The sequence below is a fragment of the Nomascus leucogenys genome, chromosome 7b (assembly GCF_006542625.1).
Source record: "Nomascus leucogenys isolate Asia chromosome 7b, Asia_NLE_v1, whole genome shotgun sequence".
In the NCBI taxonomy this organism is placed as follows: domain Eukaryota; kingdom Metazoa; phylum Chordata; class Mammalia; order Primates; family Hylobatidae; genus Nomascus; species Nomascus leucogenys.
The window spans coordinates 5,268,065-5,284,429 of NC_044387.1; the positions used below are offsets into that span (position 1 = coordinate 5,268,065).

A 16,365-nucleotide genomic window follows, 5' to 3' on the forward strand; every position below is an offset into this window, starting at 1 on the left:
GGAGAATGGCGTGAACCCGGGAGGCGGAGCTTGCAGTGAGCTGAGATTGCGCCACTGCACTCCAGCCTGGGCGACAGAGCGAGACTCTGTCTCAAAAAAAAAAAAAAAAAAAAGGATTAATAATTTGTAAAATGTGTAGCCCAGACCCCGCCGTCCACGAAGACCTCAGTAGGTGTCACTATTATCATTGATGCCACTTAGCAAATATTAGCTCTTTAAATCATTATGACAGCTTTGAGGGGAAGACGCCCTTAGTCCATTGTACAGATGAAGAAACTGAGGCTCAGTGAGAATGGATGGCCCCCGGGTCCCATCTCCCGTCGAGCAAGAATTGGAGTTCTGGCTGGGCACGGTGGCTCACACCTGTAATCCCAGCACTTTGGGAGGTCGAGGCAGGAGGATCACCTGAGCCCAGGAGTTCGAGACTAGCCTGGACAACATGGCGAAACTCCACGTCTACAAAAATTTTTAAAGATTAGCTGGGTGTGGTAACATGTACCTGTGGTCCCTGTTGCTTGGAAGGCTGAGGTGGGAGGGTCATTTGAGCCCAGGAGGTTGAGGCTACAGTTAGCTGTGACTGCACCACTGCCCTCTAGCCTGGGCAGCAGTGCGAGACCCTGTCTCAAAAAATAATAATAAAAAAGAATTGGAGTCCTTGTCCATCGTAATGCCTGCATAGTAGTCAGGGAAGAAGAAGAGTGCCACAGTGGGCCCTGAGCACTCACTTCTGCTTTGGGCCTCGCAGGCAGCTGAGCCCGAGGTGGAGGTGGAGGTGTACCGGCGGGACTCCAAGAAGCTGCCAGGCCTGGGAGACCCTGACATCGACTGGGAGGAGAGCGTCTGCCTGAATCTCATCCTGCAGAAGGTATGGGGTGGGATGGGTGGGGCTGCGGATTGGCCCCGAGGGACGGCTGACCCCTCCCTGCACGCTGACCCGTGCTCTCTTCCAGCTGGACTACATGGTGACCTGTGCGGTGTGCACACGTGCTGACGGCGGGGACATTCACATCCATAAGAAGAAATCTCAGGTGAGCCCTGGCGCCAGAGCCCCCAGCCTCCTAACTGCCAGTTCAGCCTGGGCGTGGCAGACCTCTGGCTGCCCAGCATTTGAGAGAGACAAGTCCTCCTGCTTACTTCTCTGCCCCCGAGGTGAGGGGTCTGACTCCAGAAATCCGCTCAGCTCCTGGGATCCTGTATCCCATTCGAGGAGCACAGAACCAGCTTATCCCCCACATCTCCGGGTAGGTCTCTGGCTTTGGACTGGCTCTGGGCCTGTGTGCTGGGTGGGGCCTCACTTGTCCTCCAAATCTGCTTTCTTCCAGCAAGTGTTCGCGTCCCCCAGTAAACACCCCATGGACAGCAAGGGGGAGGAGTCCAAGATCAGCTACCCCAACATCTTCTTCATGATTGACAGCTTCGAGGAGGTGAGCTCTGCACAGGGCCTCTCTCTGTAGCTTCCCCTTCTCGTGAGATGGGTGTTAGGCGCTTCTCCCCCGGGCCTTAGCCTTGCAGAAAGGCGTGGGCGGCTTGGAGCCGGGAAGAGTCCGGCTGCGGCTGAGGCTCGCGGTCTTCCCAGCGTTTGCTTGTGGGCAGGTGAATTCCCCCGGCGCAGCCTCCGTTTCCTCCTCTGTAAAATCAGTGTCATGACCATCTGTCCTGCTCACCGTCAGGGCTGAAGACTAAAAGGCTCCTGGGTGGGAGGATGCCTCGTAAACTCTCGCAAGAAGCACTGCCCGGGCGGGAGGAGCCATTATTAATGCTAGTAAATGATAAGCGCCCCCACACCTGCACTGACTTGGAATCCTAGGATGTCAAAGAGGGATGGGGTTTCCGGAGTTATCTGGGCCAAGCCTTTGTTTTAAGGTTTGGGAAATGGGCTTGGGCAGGAGACTCACCGAGAAACACAGAGCACTGGGAGGGCGGGGAGGGAGCCGGTCGCAGCTCACTCCCTGCTCTGCCCACTCGTGTCTCTCCTCTGTTGAGGCCCTGGTCGGGGTCCTTGTGCGCATCCAAGGCACTCAGGGCCCTGAGGACTTAGGAGGAGGGCGTGCGCGTCTGCAGGAAGATCCCAGGTTCAGGGAGGTCATGTCCCCTCCCCAGGCACACGTAGCTCCTGCGTGGCAGAGCTGAGATTTGCATCTAAGTCTTTGTGACCTTGGAGCTCACAGTCTGTGCACCAGGCCCTGGGAGCAATGACTCGGGAAGGTGGCAGGATGAGGCCTGTGGCACCTTAGTCTGGTGTTGTCACCCCAGGTGGGCAGTCACCCTGCCACCACACTGAGCCTTTGGCCACACAGGAGCCTCGAAGATGTGGCAGGCAGGGCTGGGCACCCCTAGGCGGTGGGGAGGGGCCCAGACGGTGGCCGACGGTGCTGGTGAACCGTGATGAGGGCGTGCGTCTTCTGCCAGTCCCAGAGTCTCCGTAAGGGTCCCTGTCCTCTCCTGCTGCTCAGCCCCTGCCCCAATGTGAGGCTGTTCCTGTCCTGTGGGGCTTGGAGGGCATGGGGCCACAGGAGTGTGTGACAGCCACAATGGGGTTTTCTGAGCAGCCCTCCCTGCCAGTTGGGCCAGTCTGTGGTGTGGGCGGTGGGAGCTGATGGTCACGTTCCTGTCTCTTTGTGCCCTGGCCCAGGTGTTCAGCGACATGACTGTGGGGGAAGGAGAGATGGTCTGCGTGGAGCTGGTGGCCAGTGACAAAACCAACACGTTCCAGGGGGTCATCTTTCAGGGCTCCATCCGCTACGAGGCGCTCAAGAAGGTGTACGACAACCGGGTGAGTGCGGGGCGGCCTCACGGGTGTTCTTCTGGGCCCGGGGACGGCGGCTCCACAGCCCACCTTGGTCCATACCGTGGGGCCTCCCAGCCTGCTTATGCGTGGTAGCAGCCGCCAGGGCTACCTGCAGCCCTTCCGGGCTCCCTCTAGGCGCTCCCTGGCCCTCTTAACGTCATTCTTCATGGTTGGCCTCGGCCCATGCGGGCCACTTGCCTTCATCTGAAATGTGAGCGGGGACTCCCTCCTCAGTCTCTAGTTACCTGGGAAGTGACGGCTGATGGTGTCGCTGTCCCCTCCTCACGGCCACTTGCTTCCTGCGACTGGCCCTGGGAGCGCTCCGAGTCGCCCCAACTAAGCAAGCAGATGTGGGCAGGCCGCTCTCCCCCAGCGGGCACCATCCGCAGCCAGCCTCACTGCCAGCCTGGGGCCCTGTCCTCAGCCTGGTCCGTGGTTCATGGGGCGGTGGGAGGGGCACCAGGAGGGGCACCAGGCAGGGATATGGGTCCATTCCAGCTGCCCCGCCTGCCGGCTCAAACCCTCCCTCCCGGGCAGCCCCCGCTCCTCGAGGGATGGTCACCCTGGCTGTTCATGTCCTGGGGAGGGGCCCCATGGAGCCATCGCCACCTCCCTGACTCAGGCTGCCCCACACCGGCCCCCAGGTGAGCGTGGCCGCCCGCATGGCACAGAAGATGTCGTTTGGCTTCTACAAGTACAGCAACATGGAGTTTGTACGCATGAAGGGCCCCCAGGGCAAGGGCCACGCCGAGATGGCGGTCAGCCGAGTGTCCACAGGTGACACGTCCCCCTGTGGGACTGAAGAGGACTCCAGCCCAGCTTCGCCCATGCACGAGCGGGTAAGGGCTGCACGGCTGGGGGCGGGGGCTCCCGTCCCTCGGGTTCACTATCCACTGTCTCCCCCGTGCTCACGGCCCCCTGGGGACATAGGTGTTGTCATCCCCAACCACCAGTGCGCAGGCCGAGGTGCCGAGCGTGCGGAGGCCCGGACCACCCAGCCCTTCTCTTTGCCCAGCGGTTTGTAGGAGGCGCTGCTGCAGGGGAGGCGTTCCTGCCTTGCAGACCTGGAGGGCTGTGCCTGGCCAAGGTCACACCGCAGGCTGGTGTTGGGCCAGAGCTCTTTCTGCCTCCCTGAGATGCCACAAAGCCAGGCTGAGTCCACAGGGCCAGTGGGCAGAAGAGACTGGCTGGGGACCCAGGCCCGGCCCTGGCGCCTGCCTGGGTGGACCTGCTGGGTGAGCGTGGGCACATGGCCAGCCTTCCCCGGTGAGTCAGATGGGGATGATGGTGACTGAGGGTCAGCCAGAGCATGCAGAGGCCTAGACCATCCAGCTCTTTGCCCCGCGGTTTGTACGAGGCACTGCTGCAGGAGAGGCGTTCCTGCCTCGCACACCTCGAAACCAGACTTGCCAGCTTGCCCCAGGTCACAAGGTCTCTGGGATAGCACTGGGCTTGGGGCCCTGCTCTGTCTAGGCCACTCTCCTTCCCCAGGGTGGGAGGCTGAGGTCAGCAGCAGCTTTGTTCCCAGAAGCCTTTGGTGGGGTACAGACAGGAGAAGGTCTCCAGCCCACTGGCTGCTTTGCTCTGCCTGGTTCTTCCAGAGGGGTTGCCCAGAGCTGTAGTTCTTGGAAGAGGACAGGTGTGCTGGGCAGGGGGGCGCCCTTGGCACAGGTCCAGGGGCAGTCTTGCCCGGCCGTTGTCCAGGAGAGACGCCACCCACAGCCAGAGTCCTGCTCTGCTGCTCTCGTAACCTTGGGTGTGTCTCTTTTCCTCTCCAAGCCTTGGTGTTCTCATCTAGAAACAGGGCACGAGGATACCTGCCCCTTCAGTATTTGGGAGGCTCTGAGGAATCCGGGGCTTGGCCCTCAGGAGGATTCCCAGGTGGCAGCTGCCCTAGTTGCTGTTGACCTACTTGGAAAGCAGATGCACGGGAATGTAAACGATGCATTACCGCAGGCATGCCTGAGATGAGGGAGTGTGCGTTTGTTATACTTTGGAGAAAGATCTGAACCATGCATATCTCCAGGTGGTCAGATGTTGGTTTTCTTTCTCTTCTGTATATCTTTTTTGCGGGGGGAGGTATCTTCTGCAATGAATGTGTTTTGCAAGCCAAAGACAGCAAGTGCTATTTTTTGCAAAGATGGGTGAGAATTCCAGGCAGGGGCCTCTCTTGTCTTTGGAATGAGGTGGTTTATATTTCTGAGTTTGTTTCCGAGATAAAGGGCCTGGTTCTTCTCCCTGGTCCTAAATTACCCCCTGGGACTCTGACAAAATGTGTGTGTGAAAGTCCTTACGAAGATGTGACCTGAGCTCTGGGCTGGACAAACCCGGGTGCCACCTCCAGCCACAGCCTGACGACTGAGTGACCACAGGTCACTAGACCTGCCTGAGCCTTGGTTTTCCCATCTGTCCAGTGGGAGTGGCTGTGAGGGGTGTGAAAGTCCCTGGTGCCTTAGCAGCTGGGCAGCCCTGGGGTTCGGGGGAGGGGCGTGCTAGGGTCACATAGGGTCAGCAGCAGGGCTGGCCCCTGGGGACTGCCACCTGTGCGCCTGCTATTACCTGTCTCCTTCTCCGGCGGGGTCGTCTGGAGCCAGTGTGTGACACATGCCGACTCTGTGTATTGTGGTTGCTGCTGTTTGTTTCTTTTATCTTTTAAAAACCTTCCCCGGCTTGTGGGAACACCGTCTGGAGCCCAGCAGCTGCCAGGACTTTGGTGGATGTCGGAGCCGTGACGAGGAGGCTGACGGGGCTCCCGAAGTCTCAGTCCCAGCTCATCCTGCTCCTCAGATTATTGTTGGCATGGGGAGGAGGGAGGAGATGGGCCAAGTTCCCTCTGGCTGGAACGCCCTTCCCCCCCTTCTTCACCTGGCGAACTCCTACTCGTCCTTCAAGACCCAGCTCCAGCGGCGTCTCCTCCAGGAAGCCTTCCCTGATTTCCCAGGCTGTGGATCCCTTTTGCCTCTGTGCTTCGTGTATCCTGTGCTTCTCTTTCTGTCTCCACAGCCAGCATGCTGTCTATGGTTGTCACTCTGAGTCTGTCACCCCAGCAGACTGTGAGCTCCTTGAGGGCAGGGACCTGCAGTGTGCCTGTCTGTCCTTAGTGCTGTGCCTGCCTGGCCCTGAGTGGGTGTGAATGTTCGGTGAACAGAACCAAACGTGGTTGGAAGTGGGGAAAAGACAGAGGCATAGAGCCATTTAGCACAGTATTTCCTGTGAAGGGTGCCAGGAATGAGAGGGATGGGGCCACGTCAGCCCTGAGAAGTAGGATGAGGAGCATGGCCCTGGGGGACAGAAGACGGGGCTGCTGCCGTCCTGCTTGGTGATCACAGGCAAGCCAGGGTCTCGGTCCCTGCCTTAGTTTCCCCCTCTGTCAGATGGGCTGACGCTAGCCCCTGTGTCACGGAGCTGGAGGCTCAGTGGGTCCATGTTGGGGCCGGTGCTCACTCGGCATCAGCAGCTGTTGTTACTTTGTGCTTGAACACCCCCTACCCACTGTTTGAGGCCCAGAGGAGGGGGGGGTCTTCTGCCATTTGCAGCAGCAGCCTGGCCCCTCCTCGGGCAGCACTGGTGGCCAAGTGTCCTACTGGTCCCTGGGCTGGAACGCATCTTCCAGTCTCTAGGCCCCACCTAGCATGGGCCGGCTGGGGCTGGGTCCTCCTGGCCGAGCGGCCTCTTCCCTGGGCTGTGTTGGGTTGTTTGAGGGCGGGAGAGGAGGGGCGTTGGGACCCCTGGGTAGGGGGCTGTTCTGCTACTCTGGTGACTTTGGCTGCTTGTTCCCAGGTGACCTCCTTCAGCACGCCCCCCACCCCAGAACGGAACAACCGGCCCGCCTTCTTCTCCCCATCCCTCAAGAGGAAGGTGCCCCGGAACCGGATCGCTGAGATGAAGAAGTCGCACTCGGCCAATGACAGCGAGGAGTTCTTCCGGGAGGACGACGGTGGAGGTGACCCCCCACTCCGTGCCCTAGGGCCCCCGCGCCCTTCAGTCTCCTCTTGATCCAGACCAGTCATTCATTCATTCATTCATTTGTTCATTCAGCAACACTTAGAGAGTGGGTGCCATGTGCCAGGCAGCCCTCCAGGAGCTGAGGATAGAGCTGGGGACAGACAGAAATGGCTGCTTCCGGGGGTCCTGTCCTGGTGGGCTCAGGCGTCTCCTTGGCAGAGTGCTTGGAGCACAGGTGTGCAGCAGTTGGTCAGTTTCAGGGGATTTCCCACCTTTCTAGGGCCTTTCAGCTTAAGGAAGAAAGTGGATGGGTGATCTGATGGCTCCGCACACACGGGGTGTGGAGGGAGAGAGGAGGGCTCCCCTCCCTTGTGCTGCCTTGGGCCAGCTCGCCCTCAGGGTGAGGCCTGGCCCTCCTGGCTCTGTGCAGCCTCCCAGGACCATGTGCTCTTTGCTGACAGAGTCGCCACCTCGTGCAGCCTACCCCTGGCCTCCCTGTGCCCCTGTCCCCTGGACTCCGGGTGTCTGTATCTGGGTGTTCCCATGCCCCTTAGTCCTGCCTAGGCGCAGTCTGCACTCTCTCCTGAGCACCTGTGCCTGCTCCCTGTCCTCGCTCAGTGACCTTCCAGAATACAGGAGTCGTTTCCCAGAGTCCCCAGGGAGGCCTCTGAGGGGTTTTATGCAAGGGAGTGACACAGTCAGATTAGCTTATTTAAAATGCCATTCAGCAGTCCCTGTGGGAAATGGCTCCTTGGGGACAGGGGTGGCCGTCACACACAGGTTGGGAGGTTCTGCCATGCTCTGCTGGCATGGACCACGTGCCTTCCTCACTGTCATCCTCAGGACCCAGGGGGCGCCTGGCTCTGCACTGTGTGTGTGTCTGTTGAGTGTATGGAAGCGAAGGATTGGCCAGGCACAGTGGCTCACGCCTGTAATCCCAGCAGTTAGCAAGGCCAAGGTGGGTGGATCACCTGAGGTCAGGAGTTCGAGACCAACCTGGCCAACATGGTGAAACCCCGTCTCTACTAAAAATACAAAAAAATAAGCCAGGCATGGTGGTGGGCGTCTATAATCCCAGCTACTTGGGAGGCTGAGGCAGGAGAATCTCTTGAACCTGGGAGGCAGAGGTTGCGGTGAGCCGAGATCATGCCACTGCACTCGAGCCTGGGCAAGAGTGAGATTGCATCTAAAAAAAAAAAAAAAAAAAAAAAAGACGTGAAAGATTCGCTGACAACTCCCACCGAGCACCTCCCCCAGCAGGGAGCTGGGGCTGCAGCACTGATCAGAAGAGATGGCAGTCTGTCCTGACCACTGGGACCAAGAAGCAGGGGTCCCACCTGCTCAAGGCCCTGGCCCAGGTCAGGGACTCCAGCACTGGCCTCGACCTGCTCTTGTGTGAACTTGGGCAAGCCCCTTCCCCACCTGGGCCCGTTCCCGAATCAGTAAGAAGTACTGATCACTGCCCTAGTCTGCCTCTGTGGGGCAGGTTCCCCCAGCCTGGACCGCAAGACTGGGTGACGGTGCAGGTCGGCTCAACCTTGCTGCTCCCATGCTCTGCAGGTGGCGGTGCCCAGTTCCAGGGACAGGGCCCGCGGAAGCAGAGAATTACACACTGTGTGTGCCAGACCCCCGGGGGGAGACTGAGCTTGAGACAGAGAAGGGAGAGTTGAGGGGGTGCCCAAAGAAGTCTTCCTGGAGGTGGAGGCCTGGGTCTGGGCCAGAGGAAGCCCGGAGGGGTGTCATAGGCGAGGAGGCAGCAGCTCTGGAGTGCATGGGTGCTGGTGTGGGGGTGTTGGTAAGGAGCGTCCCGGCCTCAGCAGAGTGTGGCCTCAGCCTGGACTGGCAGCTGGCCTCCTGCTGCTCCCCCTGCGTCCCATGCTGTGGGCCTTGACCTGGCCTTCTTTCCTCCAGCCGATCTGCACAATGCAACCAACCTGCGGTCTCGGTCCCTGTCGGGCACAGGACGGTCCCTGGTCGGGTCCTGGCTGAAGCTGAACAGAGCAGATGGCAACTTCCTTCTCTATGCACACTTAACCTACGTCACTTTGCCGCTGCATCGGATTTTAACAGGTAATGCTGGCTGATGTGGGGAAGCAGCCGCACCTCCTCACAGCCCGCTCTGCCTCCAGGGCGCCTTGGTACTTGCGAGGCACCCGCAGTCATCCCGCCCCGTCCTGTCGGTTGGTTGGGTTTCTTTGCAGGGCTCTTGGCCTCTTTGTCTCAGACTTTGGGTGGAGCCGTAGCTTTCCCAGAGCTGAAGTCCTCCCTTTGTTCACCTTTCTGGCGCACCTGCTGTCCCCTCTTGAGTGGCCACAGATGCCCGGGTGTGTGTTACTCACGGGCGAGGGGGAGGCTCTCAGGCCACCTCGCCGACCCAGGCCTGCAGCAGCTGTGACAGGCGGTGGCTCTGGCCCCCACACCAGCTCGTACCTGAGGCCCTGCAGGGTGTGCCGTTGCCGCGAGCCCACTTCCCAGTCTTGTGGGGTAGGGATGGTGGAGACACGTCTCCTCTGCAGTCTGTGAGGCCTGGAGAGGAGATGCATGAGTGGCTGAGGCGGGCTTCCTTCAGAAGTGGCAATGCCGTGGCCATAGCACTCACCGCTGTGGAGGGTTACTGTCTCACCCGCTTCCCTCCTGCCGGCCCTAGACATCCTGGAAGTTCGGCAGAAGCCCATCCTGATGACCTAGCCGCGTGCGGAGCCTGCGCAGAGCCCCGGCCGGGCCCAGCCCTGGGAGTGCTGCCAAGTGCCTACCTGTCCACCGCCACCGGGGTCTTCTGTGACACGCCAGTGCTGGAGCCGCAGCCAGGCGAGGCCACTCGACTCCCGGGGCCAGGGCCGACTCCACGAACACCAGCCCAAACTGAAGTGCCTCTTCCCTCCCCTGCTGGCTCTGCTCCGCCCTGTGCCCCCTGCCCATCGCCCCCCACCCATCTCTGGAGAGCCCTCTGCACCCAAAGAGGAGTCGAGATGCTGAGCGGCCATGAGAGAGAGCGGGAGGAGCAGCTGATGCCCAGAGCGGGGCCAGACCAGCGCATCTATGTTCACATCCCCCCAGCGGAAGGCGGAACCACCCAGCCAGGGCACTCAGCGCATCAGACTGTCCACACCTTCTTGAGGAAAGCCGGTGGAAGATTCTGGAATGCCGTGCGGATGAACTTCAGCACCCGAGTCAGTCCCAGCTCATCCTCCCCAGTTTACCACTTTGTTCTAATAGGAGATGGGAACACAAGAAGTTTGATGGCTTTGCCCTGGGCTGGGAATACCTCACCCACGCCCAGTTCCAGAAAGGCCTCCAGCTGAGCAGACGGCCCTGATCCCGCCAGAACGGCCTTTTGCTTCCAGCCAAAGAACACCGCCAACACCTCCAACCTGGGACATCCCACGCTGGGCCTTGGACGGAGGGACCTCCAGAATTTGGATTCTGAGGGTAGTCGGGAGGCCTCGGTAGCCAGGCAGAACAGGACATCTGCCAAAGGGTGTCTGCCGTGGGGTGGGGCTGGCATCCTCCCGGGAAGGTTCTAGGTGGGACCCTGTCTTTTGGGGACGGGGGTGTCTCTTCATCTTCCCTGGTTTCCTAGAGCTCACTTCCTTTGACGGCGTGTGCTGGTCCCATCTCAGACCAGCTCACTGAGGCAGAGGAGTTGCTCAGAGGCTCACATGGGCACCCCCATCGGTTCGTGTGAGCAGCTGCTCAGCCCCCAGGCCTGCCCTCGGCCTGGTCCAGCATGAAGGCGTTTCCATCTGCAAGGATGCACGGTACCCTCCCCGAGAGCAGACCTGTCCCCTCCCCAGCTGGGAGTAAACTGGAAGCTGGGTCTCTGTGTTGCTATGTGCTTTTGTGTGAAGTTCCCAGGAATATTTGAGGGGTTCCAGTCATGTGTTTAGGGATCTTCTCTGTGGGGGAAAAGGAAGAGGAGGGGCTTGTTCTCCCACCTGATTATTCTTTGGGCTCCGGGAACAGGGGACTACTTTGGGGCTTTCTCCAGACTTTTGTATGTTATTATTAAAAGCGAGCTATTGCATTTCATTCTGCCTCAGTTTGCCCACCTGTGAAATGGGGCTGATACCACCTACCTCACTGAAGCCTCCAGGGTTCAAGTGTGTGGCTGGGTCAGGGCGCGGTCACCCGTCATTCTGCATAGGTCGGGTGGGATGTTAGACTCCTGGGATGCCCTCCTCCCCCTCGCCCTTTGTAATAACCTAGTCCGAGACGGTGGCTTGGTGGGGGATGTGAACTTTCTCTCTCCTCCAGCAGTGTCCGCTCAGGCCTGACAGCTCAGCTCTGCACGATTTCATGTTCCAAACCCATGTCTTAGGGCAGCACAGTGTCAGGTCATGTCATGCCCCAAAGTGTGGGGACAGAGCCTCAGGGAGCCCCAGGCGTGGCCCAGCCCCATTTGAGTGCTCTCCGGGGATGCCAAATGCTGCTTCCAAGTTTGTGTTCATGTGGCTAAAATACACCCATTTCTTCAGGAACTCTTCCCCTGGTTGTTCTGGGGATCTTGGGAGAAACACAGCCCTGACAGCTCGTCTGTGGGAAGATGAGGCAGTCCAGGTCGTGAGCAGCACAGTGGCCCACCCTCTGTTCTCAGAGGTGAGGGGCCGGAGAAGGTTGTCTCCCCTGGGGCCAGCATTTGGCCAAGCTCGGAGGCTTGGCCAGCACTCCTGGATGGCTCAGAGCAAGCCGGGCTCCTCGTCTGTAAGATGGCGAAAATGCTGCCCGCCTCACAGGGTGACCATGAGGACCAGTCACAGTGATACGTGAAAGGGCTCGCTGGTCACAGAAACGTGTGCAAATCATGCTATTTTAGAGATCAGCCCTCAATTTGTAAGGCATGTGAACAGGGCACACGGTGGGCTGGTGGTTTCATAGCTGACCCATAGCACCTACCATGTGCAGCTGCCTGTCCGACCCCATCTTAACAGACGAGGAAACCAGCACACAGGCACCAAGGAACTGTCCAGAACAAACAGCAGGGGCCGGCGATGGGAGTCCAACCCAGGCATGCGGCCTGGCCTGCATGCTGAGCCACACGGTGCTGCCTGGACAGATGGACAGACACTCGGTGGAGTCTGCCTTTCTCAGTCCCTAAATCCCTCTCCAGAGGGTACTTGCGATGCCGGATTTAAAACTTGCTCAGAGCCACTTAGCCACTTGAGAACTAGACAGTAAGGTGTTACTCCCAGGTTTGTTTTTCCAAAGTAACAAATGACATGTGGAATAAAGTAATAGAGTAACAAGTAGCAGGGCCACAACCAGGGCCCCCAAAGTCCTGGTGTTGGCACATTTGTACTTCTTGTAAGACCATCTTTAATTTTTCTGGGAACACACCTGCCTTTTCTGTAATGCGGGGAAGACTAATGCATGGTGACACCTAGGTTTCCTCAACAGAACACTTGATCCCAAAACCCCTTTAAGACCTTAGGTTTCCTCAACAGAAAACTGTACTTTAATCCCAACCCCCCTTTAAGACATATTGGGGCTGGGCGCAGTGGCTCATGCCTGTAATCCCAGCACTTTGGGAGGCCAAGATGGGTGGATCACCTGAGGTCAGGAATTCAAGACCAGCCTGACCAACATGGTGAAACCCCATCTCTACTAAAGATAGAAAAATTAGCCGGACATGGCGGCAGGCACCTGTAATCTCAGCTACTCGGAAGGCTGAGGAAGGAGAATAACCTGAACCCAGAAGGTGGAGGCTGCAGTGAGCCGAGATCATGCCATTGCATTCTAGCCTGGGCAACAAGAGTGAAACTCTGTCTCAAAAAAACAAAAAAAAAACATATTGGTCTTTAAACCCAAAACCCCTTTAAGGCATGTTGGTCTTAAGGGGATTTGGGATTGAAGCACAGTTTTCAAGAAACCTAGGTGTCACTTTTTAGAACATTAAGAAGAAAGTTGTGGGGTGGGCTTTTCCATTTAAAGGAATGTGATGATCCTAGGTTCTGATGGGTGATAGATGGTCTCCGTTTACACCTTTTCTTCTTTCAGCACCTGTAAGTCCAGGTAGTGGCCATCTTACATTCTCATGGCCTGCTGGAAGTGCCTAGTTGCCTGCAAAGACAGCTAAGGCTCATTATTTCAAAAGAAGATTATTTAAAACACGAGTGACAGGTAGTCAGAAGAGAACATAAAGGACGCAAGATGCTCTATAACCAAGTCAGCTTGGGAGCAGGATGGGTTGCTGAGTGAAGTCACCGCTCACTTTTGGATTCTTAGGGGACTGTGAGTCAGGCTTCCTTCTACATGGAGTCATGGGAAGGGTATAAAGGCACGTTCCTGAGGTGCCCTCCCCCAAAGAATCTACCTGCACTCAAACCAGGATCTGTTTTTGCTGCTTTAATCACAAAGAGACTAGTTAGTAGAAGACTTTTGAAGAATGAAGTAAAACTTTTTTGTCATTAAAAGACGTCCCAGAGGAAAGGCCCTGTGCAGCCAGTATATTCTACTGACTGCCTTGACCACGTCCTAATACGGTGGCTTTAAGTTGCTGGCCAAAATCCTTTAAAGACAAATGAAACATCTGCCAACTTTTTAGTGCACTTAACAGGTTTCACTGACGTTTTTCTCAATTTTCGAATGTAGGTGGGATTTGCTTTCATGTCCTGTTTCAAAAACCAAGTCTCTCTTGACAGCCCGTTGGTTCTTCCTGTCCTGTTGCTCTAGTCTGTATCAGAAAGCAGAATGACTGTACTTCTGTTTTACAAACAACCACCTGATAGGACGGACACTCCACGAGATAAGGAAAGGCACGTGCCCTTGAGCTCGAATGGAAGCAGCATCTGGAGGGGCAGCCACTGCCCTTCGAGGGACAGCAGCTCTTAAGCAGGTGGCCAGAGTGCCACGTGACTCTGCAGACGACCCCTGGGAGTAGGTGATGGACACCTGCTGGGGCTTTTCTTTTTTCACTGGCTGGCTTGATCCTCAGTGACAAAAGGACCCCTGAGCCCTTTCTCCGAGCCCTGGAGCAACTCCTCAAGACACCGAGTGGCCTCAGGGCTGGGTTCAGAGCTCCTCCCGCAGGTGAAGCCTCAGAAGTGGAGGCAGCTGCTGATGGGTGAGTTTACTTCTTATCCTGCCTAAGGCAAGTAGGCATTTTTATTCCGTTTCCAATCCTTGAGCTCAGCAGATCAAAATAACAGTGACCCTGCAACCCCACAGAGCCCAGGGCGCGCTCGCTGTCTTTCTTCCCCGCCCTGCCCCTTTAGTCCCCGCTCTGGAAAACCAGGCAGTTTAGGTGTAAATAGGTATCTTTTATGGTTTCCGAATGAATTGTTTGTGTGAGAGTAATTAAATCTGTAAGAAAACCTGTTGAGATTCTTCACTATGAATTATAATTTCTACAACATGTATTTTAGCAAAAACACCCATGCTGGCCTCCACTGGATAGCTCGGTATGCTAATTGCCAGTTGCATAAGCATTACCAACAGCGTCTTTATTAACCATCTTCCACATCCAGTAGAGATCATTTCTAGGGGGTATTTGTTGGTTGGCTGTTAGCTTTGCTTTATGATTTCATGTTTCTTTTAAAGGTGGTTTAGCATGCTGAATATTAAATTTTTTTTTCTGTGTCTTCCTCTAATCTTTATTTTTTTCTGTAATGGGAATTTCAGGGCAAATACAGATATTATAGCAAAGCGATAATTTAATGATTGAACCTTAATTTGCCCCCAGTGATTGCTGAAACTTTTTTTGGAGCTTTCACACAAGCTACTTTTTCAAACGGGAGTGTGTTGGAGGCAGAGAAAAATCACCCTGTGTGCTGGCTTTGCCTGTTGTGAGCCAGTGAGGAGTCTGAGAAGAGGTGGGCGGGTCAGTGATTGGGGTTTGGCCAGAGATGCCATATTTGCAGAATTAAATCATTTCAAGATGCATTTCAAGGCCTGGCACGGTGGCTCAAGCCTGTAATCCCAGCACTTTGGGAGGCCAAGGCAGGCAGATCACTTGAGGTCAGGAGTTCGAGACCAGCCTGGCCAACATACGGTGAAACCCCCATCTCTACTAAAAATACAAAAATTAACCGGACATGGTGATGTGCACCTGTAGTCTCAGCTACTTGGGAGGCTGAGGCAGGAGAATCGCTTCAACCCGGGAGGCAGAGGTTGCAGTGAGCCGAGCTCACACCACTGCGCTCCATCCAGCCTGGGTGACAGAGACTCCATCTTAAAAAAAAAAAAAAAAAAAAAAAAAAATGCATTTCAAGTTTAGCTTTCAGCCTCCACAAAGTAGTGCACACCCTTTCAGTCATACTATAAAATTTCCCAAGCTTTTTCAGAGAACTTCTTAACCCTCACAGAAGTGGAAAAACAATGGAATAGAGGCCGGGAGTCCCAAGTTCAGGTTTTGCAGGCTCCGGGTAAGCTGCCTGGTCTAACGGAAGATGAGGTGTTTGCAGCAGGCGGCTCTCTTGCAGCTTAGCAGGTGAGAGGACCTCGAGCAGGCTCTCACATTTTCCGGCTGATCCTTCCGAGCCTGCTACTGCAAGGCCCTCGTAGGTGGAAGCAGCCTCATCGTCGGGTTTCACACTGAGCTTTTCCTTTCCATGGTCAGATGGACTTAGTTACCAGCGATGGGTGTAAGACCTAAGACACCGCAGAAAGTTGCAGAATGGAAAATGAGAGGCAGAGAAAAGAGGGTCTGAGAGGAATGCAAGCATTCTGGAATACAGTAAGGGACATTCCATCAATGACACTTCTTGGGAACAGTCACTGCCTTAGAAACACCAGACCAGGAGAATTTTCTGACCACAACCCCAAAGGCAGCCCGTGAAGATGGCGGTTAGGAAGGAGGCGGTCTAGCAGGTGAAGACTTCCTTGCTATCCAGGTCAACCCCCTTCTTGAACAGTGGGAAGTCCTTTTTTTTTTTTTTTTTTTTTTCAGGCGGAGTCTTGCTCTGTCGCCTAGGCTGGAGTGCAGTGGCGCGATCTCCGCTCACCACTGCAAGCTCCGCCTCCTGGGTTCACGCCATTCTCCTGCCTCAGCCTCCTGAGTAGCTGGGACTACCGCGCCCGGTTAATTTTTTGTATTTTTAGTAGAGACGGTTTCACCGTGTTAGCCAGGATGGAGGGAAGTCCTTTTAAAGCAGTCATCTGAAAAATGTTTAATAGATATCTGGGGAGAGTCTCTGTCTTGGAAGCTGCCTGCAGGAACCTCATTCCTATTCATTGCCGCCTCTTGGAAGGCTAATTTGCTATTTCGGTTCCTTTATCCTTAGATGAGCTTTTAGGAACTACTGTCATGCCCTAGCTTAGAAGGAAAAAAGCTAACTGGAAAGGAAAACCTTTGGGAATCTTATACTGGGAGGAGAAGGGAAGGGAATGTAACTCAATCCATATAATAACAGTTCATTGTATATAGACATGTTGACTGTGATAACATGCTGTACTTTGTGCCTGATTGTTAAAATGACAAGAACAGCTGGAAAATTTACATGAGGAGGGGGAAATACTTGTTTCTGGGGATAAAGAAAGGATCATGTTGTCTTGTCTTTCCTTACAGCGTCACTGCATTGCGCCCTGACTTAGCCTCTCCATCAGCCAACAGGTTAAAGAGATTTCTTTCCTGTGTGGACTGGGGTCTTTCCTCTTGGAATCTGACTTTAATAAAACAATTAGGTTGCTCATTTTGA

At 55.9% G+C, this 16,365-nt stretch overlaps 1 protein-coding gene across 2 annotated transcripts in view; it reads left to right on the forward strand.

The window, feature by feature from the left end:
- The window catches only part of KIAA0930 (KIAA0930 ortholog), a 43,728-nt gene extending 32,966 nt beyond the window's left edge, over positions 1-10,762 (forward strand). For both annotated transcript variants that reach the window (XM_030815386.1, XM_030815385.1), the window contains exons 3-10: positions 746-865; positions 951-1,028; positions 1,323-1,424; positions 2,633-2,773; positions 3,433-3,627; positions 6,569-6,731; positions 8,645-8,803; positions 9,381-10,762. In XM_030815386.1, the coding sequence (XP_030671246.1) occupies positions 746-865; positions 951-1,028; positions 1,323-1,424; positions 2,633-2,773; positions 3,433-3,627; positions 6,569-6,731; positions 8,645-8,803; positions 9,381-9,421 (999 nt within the window). In that variant the 3' untranslated portion in view covers positions 9,422-10,762. The remainder of the gene's footprint in view (positions 1-745; positions 866-950; positions 1,029-1,322; positions 1,425-2,632; positions 2,774-3,432; positions 3,628-6,568; positions 6,732-8,644; positions 8,804-9,380) is intronic.
- The last annotated feature ends 5,603 nt before the right edge of the window (positions 10,763-16,365 follow it).